The sequence below is a fragment of the Micromonas commoda genome, chromosome 10, assembly GCF_000090985.2.
Source record: "Micromonas commoda chromosome 10, complete sequence".
NCBI lineage: Eukaryota > Viridiplantae > Chlorophyta > Mamiellophyceae > Mamiellales > Mamiellaceae > Micromonas > Micromonas commoda.
The window spans coordinates 838,409-856,148 of NC_013047.1; the positions used below are offsets into that span (position 1 = coordinate 838,409).

At 66.9% G+C, this 17,740-nt stretch overlaps 8 protein-coding genes across 8 annotated transcripts; 6 read left to right on the forward strand and 2 right to left on the reverse strand.

The window, feature by feature from the left end:
* Window positions 1–343: 343 nt before the first annotated feature.
* On the forward strand, window positions 344–967 carry MICPUN_85750 (predicted protein; the record flags this gene model as incomplete). The annotated part of the gene is made up of 1 exon (XM_002508499.1): window positions 344–967. The coding sequence occupies one exon, from the start codon at window positions 344–346 to the stop codon at window positions 965–967; it is 624 nt and encodes a 207-aa protein (XP_002508545.1).
* Window positions 968–1,219: 252 nt separating this feature from the next.
* MICPUN_62052 (resistance-nodulation-cell division superfamily) lies at window positions 1,220–5,258 on the forward strand (the record flags this gene model as incomplete). The annotated part of the gene is made up of 2 exons (XM_002508500.1): window positions 1,220–1,280; window positions 1,414–5,258. The coding sequence occupies 2 exons, from the start codon at window positions 1,220–1,222 to the stop codon at window positions 5,253–5,255; spliced, it is 3,903 nt and encodes a 1,300-aa protein (XP_002508546.1). The 3' UTR covers window positions 5,256–5,258.
* A 26-nt stretch (window positions 5,259–5,284) lies between these two features.
* MICPUN_53803 (predicted protein) lies at window positions 5,285–7,548 on the reverse strand (the record flags this gene model as incomplete). Its single annotated transcript, XM_002508783.1, has 1 exon — window positions 5,285–7,548. The coding sequence occupies one exon, from the start codon at window positions 7,546–7,548 to the stop codon at window positions 5,317–5,319; it is 2,232 nt and encodes a 743-aa protein (XP_002508829.1). The 3' UTR covers window positions 5,285–5,316.
* A 1,308-nt stretch (window positions 7,549–8,856) lies between these two features.
* MICPUN_97993 (predicted protein) lies at window positions 8,857–12,069 on the forward strand (the record flags this gene model as incomplete). The annotated part of the gene is made up of 4 exons (XM_002508501.1): window positions 8,857–9,439; window positions 9,587–10,725; window positions 10,837–11,283; window positions 11,932–12,069. 4 exons carry the CDS (start codon window positions 8,857–8,859, stop codon window positions 12,067–12,069), a joined length of 2,307 nt encoding a protein of 768 aa, XP_002508547.1.
* Window positions 12,070–12,797: 728 nt separating this feature from the next.
* MICPUN_62056 (predicted protein) lies at window positions 12,798–13,517 on the forward strand (the record flags this gene model as incomplete). Its single annotated transcript, XM_002508502.1, has 1 exon — window positions 12,798–13,517. One exon carries the CDS (start codon window positions 12,798–12,800, stop codon window positions 13,515–13,517), a length of 720 nt encoding a protein of 239 aa, XP_002508548.1.
* A 77-nt stretch (window positions 13,518–13,594) lies between these two features.
* Window positions 13,595–14,350, forward strand: MICPUN_62057 (predicted protein; the record flags this gene model as incomplete). The annotated part of the gene is made up of 1 exon (XM_002508503.1): window positions 13,595–14,350. The coding sequence occupies one exon, from the start codon at window positions 13,595–13,597 to the stop codon at window positions 14,348–14,350; it is 756 nt and encodes a 251-aa protein (XP_002508549.1).
* A 111-nt stretch (window positions 14,351–14,461) lies between these two features.
* Window positions 14,462–15,073, reverse strand: MICPUN_62058 (predicted protein; the record flags this gene model as incomplete). The annotated part of the gene is made up of 1 exon (XM_002508784.1): window positions 14,462–15,073. One exon carries the CDS (start codon window positions 15,071–15,073, stop codon window positions 14,462–14,464), a length of 612 nt encoding a protein of 203 aa, XP_002508830.1.
* A 91-nt stretch (window positions 15,074–15,164) lies between these two features.
* MICPUN_62059 (predicted protein) lies at window positions 15,165–16,313 on the forward strand (the record flags this gene model as incomplete). Its single annotated transcript, XM_002508504.1, has 1 exon — window positions 15,165–16,313. One exon carries the CDS (start codon window positions 15,165–15,167, stop codon window positions 16,308–16,310), a length of 1,146 nt encoding a protein of 381 aa, XP_002508550.1. The 3' UTR covers window positions 16,311–16,313.
* Window positions 16,314–17,740: the final 1,427 nt, after the last annotated feature.

Below are 17,740 nucleotides of genomic sequence, written 5' to 3' on the forward strand. Positions count from 1 at the left end.
GCCCTCGAGCCCCACTCGAGCGCTACGCGACCGCATCACCGTTCCGTTCGGATAAGTTCCTTTTCGTGAGAAGAAGATGTCCTGCGTGCGCGCTCTCGCCGCTTCCACGGCTCGCCCCGCCGAGCTCGCCTCCACCTCCCGCGGCTCCACCCGCGCCCTCCGCGCGCCCACCGCGCGCGCCGCGGCGCTTCCCCGCCGCCGCGTGGCCGTCGCCGCGAGGTCCGACCGCCACGAGCGCGCCTCCGCGGACGAGCGCCACGGGTCCGCCTCGTGGGTCCCCGCCCCCCGCGGCATGGGCTTCTTCGACGACGACGCGCCGGGCGTGTCCTCGTCGATGACGCTCATGTCCAACCCGGTGGCCACCGTCGCGCCCCTCTTCCTCCTCGCGGACGGACTCAGGGACGACATCAAGCCCTCCTACTTCGCCACCCTCGGGCTCTTCGTGCTCTCCGCGCCCGGCCTCTGGTCGCTCGTCAAGCGAAGCGCCAAGTCCAAGATCGATCGCAAGACGTTCGAGGTGGCGGGCCCGTCCGCGGAGCAGGCCATGCCCCTGGACGAGCTCGCGCGGGAGATCTCCATGTACTTCCGCCGCAACAACTACGTCATCGCGGATGCCGGCGAGGTGATCACGTTTGAAGGAAACATCGCGCCCGAGAGGGGCACCGCCGCGTACATCACCTTCTGCGTCGCCATCGGCCTCCTGTGCATCGGCCTCGTGTGCTCCATCGCGCTGCCCGGCGGTAACCTGTGGTACTCGCTCGCGCTGCTGAGCCCGCTGAGCGGCGGGTATTACATGGACAACGCGGGGCGCAAGGAGCGTGTGAAGGTGAAGATGGTCACCGCGGATGACGACATGACCACCGACGTCATCGTGGAGGGCGACGTGGAGGAGATCGAGCGCATGAGGCGCGACCTTAACCTCGTGGAGAAGGGCAAGGTGTACGTCAAGGGCATCCTCGAGCAGTAGACGCGTGAGCGCTCGTGTGCATAGCTTGACCCATTAATTCTATCGATTCATCGACTCGTCAGGGTCAAACGGAAAGCGAACTTTGAAAGGAATTTTGAAAGCAGATTTCCGTCGCCTCGCGGGCGGGACGTTTCGGGACGTTTCGGATCCGCGATATTTCCCGTCTGCCCGTGAAGAAGTGGATCTGTAACTGTTCCTTTTTGATAGGACGTGGGCGGAACAAACACCGCCGCGCGCGGCACGGGAGCCGCGATGCCGTCCCTCCCCGCGAGCGCGCAGAGGCGTATCGTACGATTCATCGTCCGCAACTCCGGTGCGTGCAGACGATACGAACCCATTCCCAACGCCCCAACTTCCCGACAGCACCGAGATGTCCCATGTCCCTTTTCCGAGATCGGCTCCGTGACAACGACGCGACCCCGTCCCCGTCGCCCGTTCCTTTCCAGGCGCCATCGTCCTGTGCAACGCCGCCGCCGTCATCGTCATGCTGTTCCTGCTGAGCCACACGCACCAGCGGGTAGACGCGACCCTTCGCCACTACCTGGTCCGGGGCACCAGAACCGGCGAGCGCTCGCGGCAGTTCGACAGGCTCGTCTCCACGTCCACGGTGACGACCGAACCGCCTCGGGAACCCGCGTCGCCCGAGGACGTCGAGTTCGGCACGTCAATCGACGCCGAAGCTCGGCGCATGGAGCGACTGGACGCCGAGTTCCCGGGCGCGGCCGCGAGGCTCACCGCGTCCAGGGTTCTCGCGGACTTTCCCAGGAGGAGCGCGCCGGACAAGGCGCTCGCGACGGACCCCAAAGCCGGCGCTTGGGGCGGCGCGGGCGGAGCCGAGGAGTTCACCGTCATCGTCAAAACCTCGCGCGCGGCGGCGGACGGCGACGTTTTCACGCCTCACGCGCTTCGTCGGGTGTGCGAGCTCAAGAGGGCGATCGAGCGGTCCCCGGGGTACGGAGGCGCGTGCGCGCGGGTCAAGGAGAAAACCGCGACAAAAAACCAAACCCAAACCCCCGCGTCCGCCGCCTCGAGCAAAAACGATTGGGACGGGTGCGCCCCCGCGTTCTCGGTCTTCGACGTCGTCTCAGCGTACGAACACGTCGGTCTTCGCGGCGTCCCACTCGCGTTCGCCCGGACCGCTCGCGCCGTCTTGCTGTTAAACGATGGGATCGATTCGGTTCGACGGGTGTGCTCGTCGAGGGAAACAGCCGGCGGCGTCCTGTGCGGGCTGCGGCCCAGCCTCGGGTGCGACCCGCGCGGATGCGACGCCAAACTCGACGTCACCGCCCGCGCGTGCGTCGTCGGCAACGGTCTGGTCGAGGTGTGCGACTGGATTCGGTCCGCGGCGCCGACGGAGGAGGAGGTGAAGACGGTAGCTTGGGCGGATTTTCGACAGTCGACGTCGTCGGAGGATGAAGGGTGCGAGAAAGGGTCTTTCGATTCGGCGTCTGCGGCGAGCGCGATCAAGTTCGGCGCGGTCGCCGCGCGGTGGAGCGAACGGAGCGGGGGTACGTTGGAGATGGCGGCGCTCGCGGCGCCGTGGAGTCTCCTCGCGGATCGACGCTTCGGGGAGGCTGGCGCGGACGGGGACGACGACGACGCGAGGGCGAGGACCGAGGTGACTCGGCTGGCGTTTCGACTGGCTCCGAGAGGGACGCCGGGGTACGCCGCCGCGACGCGATGGGCGAAGGAGGTGGCCGGCCCGATCGTGGAATCGTGGGGTGACGGTGAGATGACGGCGTCGTGGCGACACATGTGGGCGCTCAAGCTCATGGGACGCGAGTACCTCTGGGGAGATTTGAGATGGGCGGCGGGTTCGTTCTGCACCACGCTTTTCCTCGTGAGGGCGCACACGGGCTCGACGTTTCTCGCTCTCGGTGGAATGACCGCCGTCATCGCGTCGCTGGTCGTCGCGCAGTTCGTGTACGTGCACGCGATCGGCGTGACGTGGATCGGAATGCTCAACTTTTTGGGGGTGTTCATCGTGCTGGGAGTCGGCGCGGACGACGTCTTCGTGATTCTCGAGTTTTGGAAGCAGTCCAAACGCGAGGCGCTCTCGACGGCCGGAGAGGAAGACAATCGCCACTCCGACGATGGGGAGTCATCCACCGAGCGCGTGCTCGTCGAGCGCTTGCGATGGACCGCGGAGAAGAGCTTGTACGTCGTGACGATGACGTCGGTCACCACGGCGGCGGCGTTTGCGTGTAACATGGCGTCCCGGATCGCCCCCGTGCGCCTCTTCGGGGCGTTCATGGCCGCGCTCATCGCCGGCAACTATCTGCTCGTGTGCACCACGTTTCCGGCTCTGCTGGTGCTCGAGCACGGGATGCGCGCGAGGTCGGCGCGCAGGTGGAGGCGATGGAGGAATCGCGCGAGGGTGAGGGCGACGCGGCTCGAGTCCGTCGTCGTCGCGCCCGCCCACCCGGTAACTCACTGCCCGGTGACTCACCGGCCGGCGATCGGCCCGAGGACGAGCCCCAAACACCGACGCACCGCATCGCACGCGCCGCGTCTGGCGGCGCTCGAGGAGGATCACGGAGGCGTCGAGATGGATCCCCCGAGCGCGTCCAAGCCGACCGCGCGCCGCACGTCCTCCCTGACCCTTCACGATCGCCTCGGCGTCTTCTGGAGGGACGGCGGCGGGCGGGACTCGGACGACGAGGATGATTTTTCATCCCTCGCCGCCGCCTCCGTCGCGTCGTCCCCGTCCCAATCGCCGGTCGAAGCGCTCGCCGCGTCGATGCACGCGACGAGGCGCGCGTATGAGGAACGCGGCGAGGCGGCCGTTCGCGTGCTCGCCGACTTTGTCGTGTCGTATCGATGGCACGTGGTGGCGTTTGCGGCGGCGTCGCTCGCGTTTTCGGCGTTCGCCGCGAGGGGGGTCCAGCCGCCGGCGAGGTCATCCTCCGCGGGATTCAGCATCTTCCCCGAGGGGCACAACTTCAACGTCTTCGCGGAGGCGTGTTCGATGTTCGGGTTCGCGCGGTCCGCCGAGGCTGTGCGCGTGACGTTCGTGTGGGGGCTCGAGCGCCCTCGCGAGACAGACCCGGCGGATGACGAATTCGAAATTAATTCTATCGATTCATCCCCGAGGAACCCCTTGGGGGCGCGCGCCCTGGAGGAGACGGCGCGTCGGCTCGGGTCCAAGTTCGAGAATCCGACCACGTCGGACCAGGAGAGAGCCGCCGTGCCGGCGTTCGACACGTCGTTCGACGCGACGTCCGAGGAGGCGCAGGCCTGGATGCTCTCGTTTTGTCGCGACCTGCGCGGCTCGGAAGCCACCGCCCGCCGGCTCAAGGATCCAAACTCGGTGGTGTGCTTCGCCGAGGACGTCGAAGATGCGACGCGCGCGGCGTCCGGCGGTGGGTTCGGGTCGCCAATGTCGCCCGCGCGGTACGGCGCCGCGCTGAGGCGGTACGGGCGGGGCGAGTCGAACGACGGCGCGGTCAGGTGGTTCGCTCCGGACAGATCCGGAACCCCCCCCGCGCCCGGACGAGGCGGCCCGACCCTCACGAACATCCCGGCGGACATCGGGGGTTCGAACGAGGGACGCGTCGCGAGCGTTGCCGTCACCGCCGTGCTGAGGACGTCCAGCGTGTCGTCGTCCACCGCGGAACTCGTCGCTGAGCACGAGTTTTGGGAGGGTTGGTTCGAGAGTAAACTGGCTGGAGCGCCACCCGGGATGCGCGGAGGATTCCAGACCTCGCCAACCTGGACGCTCACCGAGACGGAGACGGAGCTCGTCGACGGCGCGTGGACCGCGCTCACGCTGTCGCTTGTGTTCGCGTTCGTCGTGCTCCTCGGCGCGTCGCGATCGGTCCGGCTGGCACTGCTCGCGACGATAAGCGTGGGATCATCGGCGGCGAGCCTGCTGGCAGCCGCGGCGCTGCTGGGGTGGACCATGGGCGTGATCGAAGCCGTGTGCACGATGGTTCTGGTCGGTCTGTCGCTGGACTACGTCCTTCACGTCGCGGGGGCGTACGTGCGGACGTCCGGGGCGGACGGTCGGCGGGAGCGAGCGAAGGGGGCGGTGCGAGCGGTCGGCCTTTCCGTCGTGTCCGGCGCGTCAACCACCGTGGGGGCTGCCGCGTTTTTGTTGGGGTGCACGCTGACGTTCTTCACCAAGTTTGGGCTGTTCGTGGCGTGGACGCTGACGTCGTCGCTGGTGCAGGCGGTGGTGGTTTTCCCGGCGATGTGCGCCGTGTGGGGACCGGAGGACGTGGAGAGAGTAGAGGGCGAGGAGGACGAGCAGGAAGGGTGGAGGCAAACACACGCCGCCGCAAGATGATAGCTAATGACAGATATGGAATCAGAGAGGAACTTCATTGGCGCTTGATTTACATGTTACATCACATCACGAGTGTCAGCAGCACCCACGCGCACACGCTCGCCGTCGCCAGCGCAGCCTTACCGTCCAGCGCTGTCCCGAAGTCGTCGTCGTCGAGCACCACACTCTTTGGCGGCGGCGGCGAAGGTGGAGGTGGCGGCGGCGGAACCGGCGGCGGCGATGTCGAGGATGAAGCCGCGGGCGCAGCCGCCGCATCAGCTGCCGCCTTGGCCTCCGTCTTGAAAGTCGTGAGCTTCGTCGAGTCCACTCCATCGACGGTCGCGAGCTCGGCGATCGGGTCCACCGCTGACTCGGACTTCACCCCCTCCACGCCGTTCGCCTTCAGCGAGTTCACAGCCGCAGTCAGCTTATCGTCGCTGACGGTGGATGAGCTGAACAGAAGCTCCACGTCGTACGTCGTCGCCGAGAGCCGCCGCCGCCCGGATGCCGACGCCGTCGCGACGCACGCTCCGTCGGTCGACTTCATGTCAGCCTTGGTGAACGCGCTCGAGCACGCGGAGTCCTTGTCACTCGCCTCCTCCTTCAAAGTAATCTTCTTCACCTTCTCACCGGCAATCGCCGCATCCGCCAGGAGCTGGGCCTTCTTCTTCAGACTCTCGTCGGCGATGTCATCCAGCAACGCCGCGCGGGACTTCGCCGCCGCAGCCTTCAGCGCCGACGCGCACTTGGCGTCCTCGCCGCTCTCCTGCGGGATCCTGGACCCAGTCGCACCCTCGCACACAGCGCAGTTCCAGACGCCGGCGGTTTTTATCGCGTAGTGTCCGCCATCGCAAACGCAATACTTTGATTTCGCGTCGTCGCTCGTGGACTGTGCCGGGCAAGCCGTGCACGCGCCGCCGGAGATGTACTGGTTCGCCGAGCACGACGACGCCGCGCCGCACGCGCTCGCCTCGGTCTCGCCGTCACCGGTCCCGGGAATGGCCGAGTTTGCAGCCTTTGTCCTTCCCGCCGTGCAGTCCGCGCACGTCCAAGTCGACCCAGACTTGGCGGCGTACTTGTTCGCCGGGCACGTGCAGGACGTCGCGGCGCCTCCCGCGCTGGTCGAGCCCACCGGACACGCCTGGCACGAGTCCCCATCCCAGTACTGATTGGCGTCGCAGTTCGCTGTGCACGTAGTCGCCGACCCGCCCGCGCTTGTCGTGCCTACCAGGCACGCCTCGCACGAGTCCCCATCCCAGTACTGATTCGCGTCGCAGTTCACCGTGCACGTGGTTGCCGACCCACCGGCGCTGGTGGTCCCAGTCGCACAGGCTTTGCACTCGTTATCCTCCACGTAGTAGTCCGGGTCACACCATATCGCGTTGCACGCCGCGGTGTCCGCCAGCGACTGGCCGTCGCAGGACCTCGATCCAGTCAGAGTGTACCCGCCGTTGCACGTCGGCTCGCACGATGTGCCGGCGGCGAGCGAGCTGGTGCAGGGGGAAGCGACGCCGTTTGCGATATCACCCGAGGCATCACACGGCGAACAAGTTGAGCGAACAGCGCAAGTTCCCGTGCTTTGGGCGCAATGTGTGCAGCATTCTCCGTTCGAGGGTGCCGTGGCGCCCTCAGCGCAGCAATAACCACCCAAGCTCACACCAGATAGGCACTGCCAACTGCTACCAGAGGCCGTCTCCCCTGCAGCACGCTTGTTACTGCAATAATACGAAGTTGAGCTCATAGAGTACAAATACTGTGTGCTGAAATCGCATTTGTCGTCAGCCACGCAGCGCCCCATAAATTCATAGCTGCCGGGCCGAAACGTGATGGTTGGATGTGCTTGTCCGTCGAGGTAAGTGTACCCAGATGCACACGTCTCACAGAGGCCAGGTTTGGATCCCCCGAAAGAATCCTGTGCGGTCTCATCGCCGCACGAGTTGCATCCCTTGTACAGACCGTTGTTTTCGTTGAACTCCCATTCTGCGAAATCACAGCACCGTTTGTTACCTTCACCACCGAGGCACGCTTTGCCGCCGAAGCAGTCATCGGTGGTGGTGCATGATCCGCCCGGCGAAGACTTCGTTGAGCAAGCGCCCGTGCCTGAGTCGCACTTTCCACTTGCGCAACCTTCGCTTGTGACGCCCTCAGCGCAGCAATAACCACCCAAGCTCACACCAGATAGGCACTGCCAACTGCTACCAGAGGCCGTCTCCCCTGCAGCACGCTTGTTACTGCAATAATACGAAGTTGAGCTCATAGAGTACAAATACTGTGTGCTGAAATCGCATTTGTCGTCAGCCACGCAGCGCCCCATAAATTCATAGCTGCCGGGCCGAAACGTGATGGTTGGATGTGCTTGTCCGTCGAGGTAAGTGTACCCAGATGCACACGTCTCACAGAGGCCAGGTTTGGATCCCCCGAAAGAATCCTGTGCGGTCTCATCGCCGCACGAGTTGCATCCCTTGTACAGACCGTTGTTTTCGTTGAACTCCCATTCTGCGAAATCACAGCACCGTTTGTTACCTTCACCGCCGAGGCACGCTTTGCCGCCGAAGCAGTCATCGGTGGTGGTGCATGATCCGCCCGGCGAAGACTTCGTTGAGCAAGCGCCCGTGCCTGAGTCGCACTTTCCACTTGCGCAACCTTCGCTTGTGACGCCCTCAGCGCAGCAATAACCACCCAAGCTCACACCAGATAGGCACTGCCAACTGCTACCAGAGGCCGTCTCCCCTGCAGCACGCTTGTTACTGCAATAATACGAAGTTGAGCTCATAGAGTACAAATACTGTGTGCTGAAATCGCATTTGTCGTCAGCCACGCAGCGCCCCATAAATTCATAGCTGCCGGGCCGAAACGTGATGGTTGGATGTGCTTGTCCGTCGAGGTAAGTGTACCCAGATGCACACGTCTCACAGAGGCCAGGTTTGGATCCCCCGAAAGAATCCTGTGCGGTCTCATCGCCGCACGAGTTGCATCCCTTGTACAGACCGTTGTTTTCGTTGAACTCCCATTCTGCGAAATCACAGCACCGTTTGTTACCTTCACCACCGAGGCACGCTTTCCCGCCGAAGCAGTCATCGGTGGTGGTGCATGATTGGCCGACCAGGGACTGAGGGTTTTCTTCAGCAGCTGAAACTGTGAAATCGTCCCGCAGTGAAGTTGTCAAGAGCAAGCAAGCGTACAGGAAAGCCGAATGTTGTGTCATCTCTTCTTCCCGACAATATGATGCTCGATACACCAGCGCACAGCCCGGTAGTACGGGGCGGCCGCGATGATAGCCCTGAAACCAGCTCTCGGCTTCGCGGTCAGGCCAGGGCTGGCGATCCCTTCCGGTTTATCCTCGCACGAACCGGAGGTGGCTCTCCGGAGGAGCTGGGTTCGGACCCCGCGCGACCGGGTTACGGCCGGTTCGTCGCACCTCGAGCGCGTACCAAGTACCACGCACGCTCACGCGGAGCCGGGGAGAGGTTCGCCACCCGACCCCCGGGGAACTGCGCGCGGTGTTGTGGGCGATCTTGCGAAAGATCGAGGTAGGTCGAGAAAAATCGGGCGACCGCCTGGGCCGTTCAAAACTCACCGCGCACAGCCGTGTTTGCCAATGGTCTCCCAACACTGAACCTCCATGAGCGACGCCGCGAGGCCCACGGGCGTCGCCCTTCGGGGCCGCGCGCGGACCCTCGACGCCATCGCGCGCGAGCTCGGCCTTCGCGAGCGCCACGTGCGCGAGGCCGTCGCGCTCATGGACGAGGAGTGCACGGTGCCCTTCATCGCGAGGTATCGCAAGGAGGCGACGGGGGGCATGGACGAGCGCGCGCTTCGACGCGTGGCGGATCGACTCGGCGAGCTGGACAAGCTGGAGCAGCGCCGCGACGCCATACTCGCCGCGCTGGAGAAGTCCGGCGACCTGAACCCGGCGCTGGCGAGAGCCGTCGCCGCGGCGGACACCCCAACGAGGCTCGAGGATCTCTACCTGCCCCATCGCCCCAAGCGCGCGACGCGAGCCTCCGCCGCGCTCGACCTCGGCCTCGGACCCCTCGCGGACGACCTCCTCGACCCGTCGACGCCCTACTCGCGCGGGTTCATCCGAAGGTTCGTCAAGGCGCCCGGCGTCGCCGACGACGACGCGGCGATGCGGGGCGCGAGGGACATCGTCGCGGAGAAAGCCGGTGAATGCGTCGAGGCGAGGGAAGCCGCGAGGCGCGCGTGTTGGCGCACGGGCAGGCTGACCGCCAAGGAGGTGCCCGAGCCCAAGCACGGGTCCGCCAAGGCCAAGGCGGCATCGGACGATGGGAAAGGGAGGAGGGGGGAGGGTGCGAACGCGGCGGCGGCGGCGGCGAGATCTCGGGCTCGAGCGCGCGACGCCGCTCGCGATTACCTCTCATTCGAACGGGATATTCAACGGATCCAGCCGCACCAGTACCTCGCGCTGTGCCGCGCGGAGACCGCGGGGGTGGTTCGCGTGAGCGTCGAGTGGGACGACACCCCCGCGGTCGACGCCGCGAGACGCGCGCTGGTGAGGAAGGGTCTGCGCGGGGAGAAGGCGGCGGAGGTTGAGGCGGCGGTTAAGGATGGGGTGAAGCGGCTGCTCCGGCCGGCGGCGGAGCGCGAGACCCGCGCGAGGCTTCGCGACGACGCGATCCGTCGCGCGGTGCGGGACTTCGGCGCCAACGTCGCTGCGCTCATCCTCGCGCCGCCCATGCGCCCGGCCGCGCCCGTCGTCGGCCTCGACCCCGCGCATCGAACGGGTTGTAAGATCGCCGCGGTGTCAGCCACGGGCGCCGTCCTCGCCGCCGCCGTCGTGCACCCGCGGCGGGAGGATGCGAACGCGGCCGGCGGCGGGGAGGCTGGCAGGAGGTTCCGGGAGTTTTGCGAGAGGCACGGCGCGCGCGCGGTGGCGGTCGGGGACGGCGTGGGGACGCGCGAGGCTGAGCGAATGGTAGCCGCGGCGCTGGCGGGATCGAAGAAATCCGGATCGACGTCGGGAATCGGCTGGCGCGTGGTGAGCGAATGCGGCGCCTCCGTCTACAGCGCCTCCGAGCTGGCAATCGCCGAGCTGCCGGACCTCGACGTCTCCTTGCGCGGCGCGGTGTCCATCGCGCGGCGGCTGCAGGATCCCATGGCCGAGCTGGTGAAGATCGAGCCGAGGCACCTGGGCGTGGGCCTCTACCAGCACGACGTCCGAGCCAAAGAGCTCGCCGCCGAGCTCGACCAGGCTGTGGAATCCGCCGTGGCCGCGGCCGGCGTCAACCTCAACACCGCGTCCGCGGCGTTGCTCGCCAGGGTCCCCGGCATGTCCAAGTCCCTCGCGGAGAAGACGGTGGCGCACAGAGAATCGCGCGGTCCCTTTGCGTCGCGGCGGGGGTTGCTCGACGTCAAGGGCGTCGGCGAAAAGACGTTCCAGCAGGCGGCGGGTTTCCTCCGCGTGGACTCCGCGAAGGACGCGCTCGAGATGACGGCGGTACACCCCGAGGGGTACGAAGCCGCGATGGAGGTGTTGCGAAGGTTGGAACGCGGTGGGACCACGAGGGACGACGCCATCGTCATCGACGGTGACGCCGCCGCGCCCGGCGAAAAACGTAAACGACCCCACGCATCCGCAAAGGTGAGACTGGAGGACCTCCGTCGGCTCCGTCCCGCGATCGACTCGCTCCTCGGAAGGGGCGCGTCGGATCCGGAGTTTAAGACGATCGCGTCGGCGGCGGGGATCGGCGAGTTGACGCTGAAGGAGACCCTTCGGGCTATGGCCAAGCCGGGCGTGGACGACCGCGACGTTTTCGACGCCGCGAGTCGACTTCGAACGTCGGCGCTTTCGTTGACCGACCTCAAGGTTGGTGACGTGTTGGAGGGTGCGGTGAGGAACGTCGTGCCCTTCGGCGCGTTCGTGGACGTCGGCGTCGGGGTCTCCGGCCTGGTTCACAAGTCGAACATGCGCGGTGGAAACGACAAGGGGAGGGCACCGGAGCCGCACGAGGTGCTCAGCGCCGGCCAGGCGGTGCGGGTGAGGGTGATGTCGGTGGATGCCCAACGGAACCGAATCGGTCTCGCGCTCGTGTCGTGACGCGACGCGTAGATGTCTAACACGTAGTCGTAGAAGCTAGCTAGATTGTAGGAATCGCCACGGCTAATCCTCGACGCACGGGTGCACGCTCTCCTCCGCCGTCGGGTCAAACGCCAGGAGCAGCGAAGTCGACGCCTCGCCGAGCGTGGCGACGTGGTGCCACCAAAACGGGGGAATGTAAAGCGTATCTCCGGGTGTCAACACGCACTCGTACACCTCCCCGAGCGCGTTCGCCACCCGCGGGTGTCTCCGTCTCTCTTCCACCACGTCCTCGTCTCTATTGGACGCGTCACCGAGCCAGAGCGGGAGATCCACCGGCGAACTGTTCGGATTCGCGTGCGACGGCGGGTTCCTGTGCAGCGACCTCGAGTGCTCCGGCGCGACGAGGAGCACGCGCTTGGTCCCCACCAGCTGCGTCAGCAGCCCGTGGCACAGGTCGAAGTGGAGCGGCGTGACGCACCCGGGGCTGGACACCCACACGGAGGACGTGCGCTCGGAGAACGGGGGAGGAGGGGCGTTGGACTGGTCGGTATCGGCGGCTTTGGCTTTGGCTTTGGATTTGGCTTTGGCTTTGGCATTGGCTTCAGCCTCGCCGCCGAAGACGACACTCGCCGACGTGAAGTCGATGCCCCGGCGTAGCTCCACCGCGAGCGGCGCGCGGAAGTAGCACCGCCTATCGGTGTGACCCGCCGCGTGCGCCGCCACGTGCGACCACGCCTCGCGGAAAGGCACGTCGTCCCTCCTGTCGCACATCCCGCCGCGGCCGAGGAAGTTTGAGTTGTCCCTCGAAAACAGGAGCGTGGTTTTCACCTCGGACGCGCCGGCGTCTCCGGCTTGCCCCGCCTCGAGCGCGCCGCGCGCGCCCCGTCGGCCTAGCGCGCTTCGTGTCATCCAAGTCTCCGCGACTCGACGCGTGAGGAAGGGCTGGGTGGATCGATACTCGCGCGAGAACCTCGCGGCGAGCTCTTCGTTCGCCTCGGCACCCGCGTCGATCTTATCGGCGGCGCCTTCGGTCGGAGTCGACCGATCCGCGTCGACCCCTGGGAAGAACCCGCGGTCGGCACCGTCCACGGACCCGACGCCTCGACTCTCCAGCCATCGCACGGGCAAGAGGCGCGACGCTCCGGCGGTTCGACCGCGTCGCTGAGGCGTGGACGGCGCCTCCGCGTCGTCGTCCCCACGCCGCGTCGAATCATTCCGCGCGTCCCTCGTCTCTCCGCGGTCGTCGTCGTCGTCGGAGAGGCCGCCGAAATCGAACGCGTCCGCCATCGCCTTCCATCGATCGCTCTCGTCGTCGTCGATCGACTCGACGACCGCCGCGGGCGACGCCGGAGCGCCCATGTCACTGCCGCGTCGTCCTTCCGCGGGCGGCCGTGGTAACGCATTCTGGAAACGCATCCACGCCGAAACTTCGAACCCAAAAATCGGACGTGGGTTCGAAAGGCGTGGGCACCCTGTGGATTTGAAACCGAGGCGCTCTCCACAACGGGCCGCCCGAGAGGAGCATGAACCTCAGCTCGCTGCTGAACCTTCCGTCTCGCGAGGGCGGATTCCTCAGCCGCGTCGTCGAGAGCCCGCAGACCTCCCCCGGGGCGGCAAACCCCGCCTCCCCCGGCGCCGCACCCGCAGATCCCCCAAACTCCCCGGGTCGGCATCAGCGCGCCCCAAACACAGGCGAGCTCAGGGCGTACGTGTGCGACCACAGCACCGCCCCGCCCGCGCACCAGTACATAACCACCGACAAGACCAACATCCTCATACGGACCCTCACCCAGAGGAGAAGTAAGGACGCGCTCGCCGCGAACCCGGCGGCATCTCAGCAGCAGAAGCTCGGCGTCGCGTCCGCGTCGGGCGCGGGCGCTCGGCCGAGGCTCCCCGCGTTCGGCGCGCGCGCGGAAGCGTCGGGGTCCGAGGGCGCGCGCGCGGATAACAAGCGAGGCGCGGAAGCGGTGGGCGCGGGAGACGGCGGCGGGGGCGGCGGCGGTGGTGCGAGCGGCGGCGGCGGCGGCGGGCTCGGGAGGCGGGCACCCAGCGGGCTCGAACGCGCGTCGAAGCGACCCGCGATTGACGCGACGGCGGAGTATCGAAGGCTCGAAAGCCTCACCGCCGAGCAGCTCAGGGAGTACCTGAGGGGTAAGGGGCAGACGGGCGGGCTGGAGGGCGCGGGACGGGCGGCGCTCCTGTCCCGCGCGAAGCTCGCCGTCGCCGCGAGAGGCGGTCGCTGAACCGACTTTGGTCCGAGCGACGCTAGACTTGTGTCAGACACGCTAACAAAGGTTCGCCGGCGACGCCGAGCAAACGGATGTCGCGCGCGTTCACCGCGTCGGACTTCGAGGCTGGCGCGCGTGTGCTCGTCGATCGATGGTGCCGTGATCCCGCCGCGGTGAACGCGTCGATGACGGTTCGATGGGTGGAGGAGAGCGACACGGTGAGACGAAACGCGGCGGCGGGCGGGTACGTAGCAGCGGAGGGACATCTCGTCGTTCCGGAACGCTCCAGAACGATCCAGAACGACGAATCGGACGAACCACCCGGATCCTCCGACCACGAGGACGTCGAGGACCACCACGAGGACCACGAGGAGGAGGATGACGACGCGGCGGCGCCCCGGACCGTCCCCCCGCGCGGCGCGCACGTCCGCTCGTACCACGTCGTGTACAGCAAATCCTACGGATGTCCCGTGTTGCTGGTCCGCGGCGTCTCGTGCGAGCCCGGCGGGCGCGTCATGGGTCACGCGGAGACGGAGGCGTCGCTCGTGGCGGCGGCGACGCGGGGAGCGGAGGGCTGCGCCGAGGAGGAGCGGCGGCGGCGCGCGGTGTCGCTCCCGAATGTCGACGGCGAACGGGGGCTCACCGCGTTTGCGCCGTGGGAGCATCCGCACGGGCGTGGCGGGGGTTGGGTCGGCGTGCACCCGTGCGAGACGAGGAGCGCGATGGCGACGCTCCTCGCCGGGGAAGGTGGAGGTGTGGGGTCGGCGGGGTACATGTCGGCGTGGATCTCCTTCGTCGCTGCCGCCGTCGCCGACCTTCCAGTCCCGGCGCACCGGATGGACTCTTGACGATGACCGGTCGGACGCTCGCGGGGATGAGAGAGACGGGGAGGAGAGATCTACGGACTAAGTCTCTTATTACCTTCGTACCCACTAAAACCTAAGTTAGCTGCTAATGTGTCACTGCCGTCGTCTGGCCTGGGGGTCCGGCGTCGCGTCCAAGATGGAGTCCACCAGCCTCCTGACCGCGTCGGGATCCAGGTTGGGCTCGGCGGCGAAGAGCGCCTTGACCTCCTCCAGGTCGGACATGAGCGCGTCGCACGTGAGCTCGTCCACCAGCGCGCGCTTGATCGCGAGCTCGTCGCGGTGGATCCTCCACAGGTCCCTCAGGCCCAGCACGCACTCGGCCACCGCGGGCGTGGGCCCCCGCCTCAACCCGCCACCGCCCGGGGGGGGCGGGTCCATGCCTCCGAGGAGCGACGCCGCGTTGCGCTGCAGCCTGTCCAGCTCCTTCACCAGCTCGTCAAAGTATTCGATCTCCTCGCGCAGGTTGGTCATGACCCTGTCCAGCGCGACCGCCTGCGCTTCCCTCGTCGCCTGGGGCAGCGTGGGGAACCTCTCCTTCAATGGCCCGAATCTCTGGTCGTCGGCCAGCTCCGGCAGCCTCTCGATGACCATCGCGGCCGACACGACGAGCGCGCTCGCGCGCGACTGAGTCGCCGTCCATCTCCCTAAGGTGTCGTTCGCCTTGACGAACAGCGCCCGGAACTTTTGCGTGATGTGGTCCCCCATCCCTCACCGCTCCTCCCCGCCGGCGCCGTCCAAAATGGCACGAATGTCGGAGGCGCCGCTCGGCAAAAGCGGAGGTCCGTCTCGTGCCAAAATGGTGCCGGCAGACGAACAGACACGCACGCACGCACCGCTCATGCTCGCGCCGTACCTCAACGACGCGAAGGACCTCGCGCGGCGAGACGATGTCTTCATCGCGCGTCAGCCGCCGGCGGCCGCTCCTCCGGTGACGGCGCGCTCGCCCGTGACCTCCCGCGGCGAGCCCATCGTCGCGCAGCCCGTGTCGTCCGTGAAGAGCGCGGACATCCCGCCGATGGACGGCAGCGAGACGAGGGAGCAGCGCGAATGTCGCGTGCTACGCGCGCAGGTTCGCAGACTGGAGCGATCTGTGACGCTGGCGAGGGACGATGCGAGGATGGCGACGAGGAGGGAGCACACGGCGGTCGCCAACCTCGCGCTCGCGACGTCCAACCTCGAACGCGAGAGGGGACGGTTGGAAAGAGCGTGCGAGGCGAGGATCGACGAAGCCGCGAAGAGGGCCAAGGACGAGGGCGCCGCCGCGCGTCTCGAGCTCAAGCGACGCGTCGAGAATCGCGAACGAGCCAACACGAACTTACGCGAGAGGATCGACGAGGCGCGGGCCGCGCTGCGCGACGCCAGGGCGCACGGCGAGGCGGCGGAGACCGACGCTCGCGACGTCGCCAGGGAGCGCGACGACTTGGCGGCGAGGATCAACGCGCTCGAGGCGGATCTCGCGGCGACGTCGCGCCGCCTGGACGACACCGAACGAGCCCTGCGAAGCACCGTCGCGAGCGCGGAGGCGCGGACGCGAGCGCTGGATGCCGAGCTGGCGAGGGAGAGGGCGCGGGGGCAGGACGCGCGGGCGAAGCTCGGGGAGGCGACGGAGAGAATATCGTCGCTCGACGCCGAGGTCGCGGCGCGTCGCGCGGCGGCCGAGGCGTACACCCGGCGGATCACCCAGGCCGAGGAACGGACGCGGGGTATGGAGCGGAAGGTGACGCACGTGCGCTCGAGGCTGGCGGATAGGGAGAGGGACCTCGCGAACGCGGCAAAGGTGCGAGCGAGGGAGATGGAAAAGGAAGCCGAGCGGCGGAGGGAGTTTGAATCCGCGCGGGGTTGGTTCGACGCGCAGATGTCGGCGATGCGGGGGGAGCACGCGCGGCTGATGGCGCTGGTGAAGAGGTTCGAGTCGGCGGCGCTTCCCGATTGGATGTCTTGATGATGAAGAATCTTATTTTGAGAATCAACGCGCTGTAAAAGCATCGTCACATCGAATCCCGTCGGTTTTCTTCGCGCTTCTGGTCAACGCTCTGGCGCAATAACTCCTCGTCGTCCTCCGGTATGTTGACCATCTCCGCATCTCCCGACAAACGCGGCGTCCCCGACGTTCTCCTCGGCGGGAACGTGTCTTCGCTCGCCAACCCACCCCGCGGCGGGAACGTGTACTCGTTATCCGCGTTGGGATTGGACAGCCGCCGTTGCAGGAGGTTCACGCGGAGCCCGCCGCGGATGCTGTTCTCCCTGGACGCCTGACCCGAGCTACCGTCCCTCGACGTCCGCTCGGGAGAGGTGGTGGCGTAGAAACTGCTCTGCGATATCATCCCGCGAGTTCCCGATCCGCACTTGAAGTGGTCCCCGGCTCTCACCGTGTTGTACGCACCCTGCCCGCGAGCAAACGCCTGGCCCGCGAGCCTCGCCGCGGATATCGCCGCGAGGGACTTTGGATCGGGTCGAACGTCGATGGATCCGCGTCGGCCGTCGCCGAATAGGTTGCTCGCGTAGAGGTCCGAACCCTCGGACAGTGCGTGTTGCGTCTGCTGCGTGTACGAGCCCTGCCTCGGAGCGACGAAGGCGTGCGGCGGCGGCGGCGGCGGGCTCCCGGTTGTTCGGGGCGGGAACGTGTCCTGGTTCGACTGGAAGCCCCGGGGCGGGAACGTGTCCTGCGAGGAGTGACCCGCGCCGCGGGGTGGGAACGATCCCTGTCGCTGAGCGAAAGATTCCTTCGGCGAACCCTCGTCCAGGAGGTCGAGATCGTCGCCGCTGTTGGCCTTTTGCATCTCGCTCATGAGGCTGCCCACGCGCCTGTGCCCGCTCCTGGACCTGGCGGAGACGTCGCTGCTGTCCCTGAGAGCCGCCCTCAGGTGCTCCTTTTGAATATCCGCCACCTGGATGCTCATCCGTCGATTCGGGGCGGGCCTGTCGATCTTCGTCAGGTCCCTCAGCTGCTTCCTCGGCGAATCCGACGGGGAGCCAACCTTCAGCTTCGCGAGCTGCTCCAGGCGGTTGTGCGCCGTCCACGCGTTCTTCTTCTCAATCTCCTTCGCCGGATCCAGCGCGATCTTCACCACGACCACCAGCTCCTCCACCCGCATGCGCGCGTCCACATCCTGGCTGCCGCGCTGTTTGGTGATTCCCAGGCGCCACGTGTCGCCGTCGCGGCTGGACATCTTATCCGGGGTGAGAACCGTGTCGCCAGTCGCGTTCATGCCCACGCGAGCGGCGAGTTTGTTAAACTCGTCGCGCTGTTCCGCGGGGAGCATCGAAGACGAGCCGGGCACCACGACGCACGGACCTATCAACCTGCCCTCCGTCGGACAGTCCAGCTCGCCCTTCATGAGCACGACGAGCTCCTCCACGGGGTATATGTCC